The sequence below is a fragment of the Histoplasma capsulatum genome, genomic scaffold (genome assembly GCF_000149585.1).
Source record: "Histoplasma capsulatum NAm1 scaffold_2 genomic scaffold, whole genome shotgun sequence".
In the NCBI taxonomy this organism is placed as follows: Eukaryota; Fungi; Ascomycota; class Eurotiomycetes; order Onygenales; family Ajellomycetaceae; genus Histoplasma; species Histoplasma mississippiense.
Window position 1 is genome coordinate 3,647,341 of NW_001813981.1, and position 4,650 is coordinate 3,651,990.

Consider the following 4,650-nt stretch of genomic DNA (forward strand, 5'->3'; position numbering starts at 1 on the left):
ACAGTTATGAATAAAGTGAATTTCTACTTATATTTAAAAAATTATAAAATTAAAAGATGAAAATAAATATTTTCAATTATTCCTCATATTGAATAGCAGCTCTCAAATCACGATGTTGCAGAATGATATAATAACATGAAACAAAATTAAAATGACGGGAAGAAATGTACTAATACAACCAATCATTATTATAAACTGATCATCATAGAGAGATAAACAAGAGTGTATCAGTGAATGTCAAATTATAATAATCTGTATTCATAAACATCAATTGTTATAGAAGCTGAACTATAGACTTTCATAAAACCTCTTTCAACAAAACAACAATCATATACAACGTCAAAACGAAAAGCTATAAGAGAAAATCTCTCAAATTGAAGAAAGGCTCAATCTAAGCATTTGTCTTAACAACTCTAAACCCGGCAGTGACTGTCTTGATAATCTCCTCGTTTTTGTGTGCCAGAAGCGATAAAGCATATGTAATATCATTCCATTGCCTCTCATTATTACACCTGGCTAATCTGGCCGCAAGTTTCTCGGCTAGCTGTTTGGCATGTTTATCCTGGGAATTACGTCAATATAATGGGTATGGCAATAGAATCATTAATTGATGAATGGAAATCATACCTTCTCAACAAAACCAGCCAAGAACTTGATAATTCTCCGCAGCGCATCTTCCTCTAAGCTCTTCTCCGTACTCAACAAGCTAAACATATCAACGAAAATGATTGTAGACTGCATTATCTTTCGTGGCCAGCTCAGTAAAGAACATCCGCGCCAGATCAGCGATACGCTTATCATCATCCTCGAGACATTTTGCCATCTCGCCAAGCTGTCCCTTGACTTTCACTTGGCCAGCAAGGATGAGGAATGTTAGAGTCATCAGACAAGTCCGTTTGACGGAGACATCACTATCATTAAGTCGGCGGTAGAGAAAATCGGTGTTCTCATCGATGAGGTGGTTAAAGCAGACAGCCATGTCGCCGAGGGCAATGACAGCGTTGCTTCGAACTATTGGGTCTTCTGATCGTTCCATTATGGTGATGAGAAGAGGCAGGTTCTTCTCGCAATACTCACCCGATACGCACATAAGTTTAGCCATGCACAGAGTTGCAGCAGCTTGCAGATTGCGATCAGGGTAAGTATTATTATTAGCGCAAATCTCAGCAACCAAAGGGCCGAAATTGGTAAGTAGTGACGTCGGTCCAAATAGTAGCTCACGTTCACGAATATGAGCCATAGCTTCCGTAAAATCGTCTTCTGTGGTGCCGCCAATGAGATCGAGTTCATCATCTTCAGACGCCTCATGCTTCTTTGGGAACGCCTGGTTTGTACTTTTGTTTTTTTCCTGCTCAGCCTTTCGACGTTTGAAATCAAGTTCGCAAAGTTCAAGGTGGACGATTTGTTTGATAGCGATATGGCCGACTATGAAAAGTAACTGTGACAGTGGAACAGAGCTCATTTTTTGTCTAGGGGTTTGAGACTCCTCCAAGCTACAAGAGGCCATGCTGGTATTGTCTTGAGATGAACAGGGTCGTGCATGTGGCTGAAATACAAACCTGGTTTTCCGGCGAAGGATTTCAGAACAAAGAGCATCGGGGTGTTTCGCGAGTGAATATATCGCTCCAATCGCATGTTCCGCAACACCATACCACTCCTTGCTGTCCGAGTCAATCTCGATAATTGCAGCTAGTTTACTCAGTACAGCATGGTCATTCGACAACTTAGGAGAGGAGGCATCCTTCGACTTTGCCTGCCGACCGGATTTCATTCTTTTTAGGGCAACGCATGTGTATTTGGCGAGTACAAGGTCTGCCCTTCCAAGGGTTCCTAAGCCGACGCGAAGCATCGCTTCGATTTCTCGCACCACAACCTCAGGGTCAGCTAGAGCAATCATACCAAGAACGATAATTGCCCCTCTCCTTTGAGTCTTGGAGATTTCTTTCTTCTGGACACTGTACACCTGCCATAGCTTGGCAATAACCACATCGGAAATATGGCCAATTTTCATCATAGTACTGAGCAGCTGTTCCAGCGAAGTGAGCTCGGCGGGGGTTGCCCCAAAAGTGAGGCTGATCATGTTGCGGGCGATGTAGTTCGCAGCATCGTTAGAACTAAAGGAGTCCGGAGCCTCAAAAAACAAACCCTTATAGCAATCGATTAAATGGCTTTGAACGCCTTTGCCCTCGTCACTATTGCCTTTGGTCCAGATCAAGCGGAGCATTCGTCTAATACCAGCGCGGGCAGTCTCAACTTTGTAAGCATCAATGATGACAAAAAAATCCATTGCTTCGATCACTTCGTTTTTATTTCGGGACGACAAAAGCTGTGAAACGATGTGTGAAGCATGGTGAAGGACCTCGATAAATCGAATTGCCTCAAGGTAATATTTCCTGGTCAGTTGGAGTCTTGTGAGCAGTTCTGAGGTTGCTGCTTCTTCGGCGGCCTTTCTCATAGCCTGTTGTTTCTGTTCCTCGGTCATTCTTGGAGCCTTTGAGGGAGAGTCATCGGGCATCTGCGTAACATCGTCAAGCAGTTCACTGTCAATATTGGTGGCATCCACATCTTCGCCGAGGCCAGGTGTCTCGGGAGGAGGCCTCAGCGAGTTTAATTCCGCATCTACAGCCTGTAGTCTCGCATCCCATTCCTTGTACGAAAGCTGACCACCATGCATTACACTAAACGGATGCGTAGACACCAATTTACCCAGCAATTTGATTGCATTCCTGCGAACGTTGCTACTTTTGTCTTCGAGACTCCGAGTCGCAAGCTCCGCTGCCGTTTGTCGACGTTTTGGAAATTTTTGGTCCAGTTCGGCAAGCTTCATATAAACCTGGATGGCACGACATCGGCAATATGGATTGACGTCTAAAAATCGTTCCTCTAACACCTCGAAAAATGAGTTAATCTGCGTTGTGTGGTTCTCATTTCTTTCTTCCTGCTTGCTTAAATCTGATATCAGGTTGCCGCACACTTCAATAACCGCACATCGCAACGTATAAGCCTTTATCATCGTCAGCCACACCGAACGTTGGCCATCGCAAAGGATTATATATATTGAATCACCTCGCTATCAAGTTGTTTAGCCAAAAGAGTCATTTGCTTAATTATAAGTCTAGGCGCAAGTTCTGAAAGCCTGATAATAAACGCTGAGACCGATTTCGGCCCCTTGCTGTCGTTCGAATTGAATTCCTTGTTGCCAATTTCCCTATTAAATTCGTAAGTGAGGATTGGATTTAAACGATTGGATTTAAACATTCAATCATTTCTTATATACCTCAATATTTCATCTGACAATTGCGGATAATCGTACTGTTCAGCGAGAATATGAAGAAACTCCGCCATGGGCTCTGAAAGGTGCTCAAAGTATGTGAGGCTTTGGACAATGGAGGTTTGTGCTCCTAGTATTTTTGTTAGCGAAGAACCCCAAACAAAGAAAGTATCAAAATCAGATGTTACCAAAAGCATGGCCATGATGCTTAACAGCAATGCACAGCACTTTGAATGCATGCATTCGAATAGACATGCTCTTCACTCGCTGCTCACTTTCTAAAATTAGGTATATTGTCCTGGTAAAAAGGTTCACAAACGTGTCACGATCAGAGGTAGTCATGAATATTTTTCCCAGCTTCAGCTTCAATACTTTACACATAACTTCCATGGCAGTCTGGATTTGGATGGAAGAGTCCCAGCGTTCATCGTTTGGAGCGGGCCTTGGTTTTGATTTCCCGGCCCCGCGTCGCACGTGGGCTGCTATAGCGGGCTTTTCTGCCAGTTTTGTCTCTACTGCAGACAATGTCCACTGCAGCAAGAATGCGTACATTTCCAGAAGCTGTTTATGGTGTTGCACAGTATCGGATTCGTCGGACTCCATATCATGATGGATGATATCGGCTTCGACAGCAAGACCCGAGATAACAAGATCCAGAATCTTGCTGAGGGCTTTTGTCGGGAGTTGGGAAGATAATCTAGATAGTTTAGAGAGTTCAGAGTCTGGTTCATGCTGATGGATATTTTGTAGAGAGACGCGAGAGGTCGGGGCACACTTGAGAAGAAATTGTAATGAGTCGAAGAAGCTGCTTCTTCCCAGGCCTTCTGGGTTTTCGGCTACAGCGTCGACGATGGGATTTAGCACCCCGTTTATCACAGGACTGGTTAACGATTCAGGGTCATTTTCGCGGTCCAGCAGCTCCGGGTCTGCTTCCGGGGTAGGAGCAGAGGAGGGGTCACTCAAATAATATTTAAGAGATTCATTGATATCGAAATCCATGGTTTCATGAAACCATATAGAGGGTGTCATATGTACAGGGAGGAACAGGGGAGAATTGCGGGGGGTAGAAAATACAGATGATGAAAGGGGAGGTTCCTGGTCCGGGTCCAGCTCCAGGTGATGATCGGGCTGATGTTGATGATTGAAAGTGGTGTTTTGTTTGCCTTTTGCCTCTTTGGGACGGCCCAGGCGGCGCTGTTTTCTTCCTGGAATGGTTAGTCTGTCGTAATGGTATTACACGTACTGGACTCGTTTTGTGGGTGCCAAATCTTGAATGAGCTTGGGCAGTAACCGTGCCAAGCGCATCTCACTACCTCCCATTAGTGAGTGCGCCACAATGTAAAGGTAATAACACCGCAATGGTAAAGGTACCTTTTGTA

General features: G+C 44.2%; 1 protein-coding gene across 1 annotated transcript; it reads right to left on the reverse strand.

Annotated features, from left to right (window-relative positions):
* Positions 1 to 391: 391 nt before the first annotated feature.
* HCAG_03124 (conserved hypothetical protein) lies at positions 392 to 4,270 on the reverse strand (the record flags this gene model as incomplete). Its single annotated transcript, XM_001542903.1, has 9 exons — positions 392 to 562; positions 628 to 706; positions 771 to 1,334; positions 1,560 to 1,689; positions 1,900 to 3,004; positions 3,067 to 3,208; positions 3,278 to 3,401; positions 3,547 to 3,968; positions 4,047 to 4,270. The coding sequence occupies 9 exons, from the start codon at positions 4,268 to 4,270 to the stop codon at positions 392 to 394; spliced, it is 2,961 nt and encodes a 986-aa protein (XP_001542953.1).
* Positions 4,271 to 4,650: the final 380 nt, after the last annotated feature.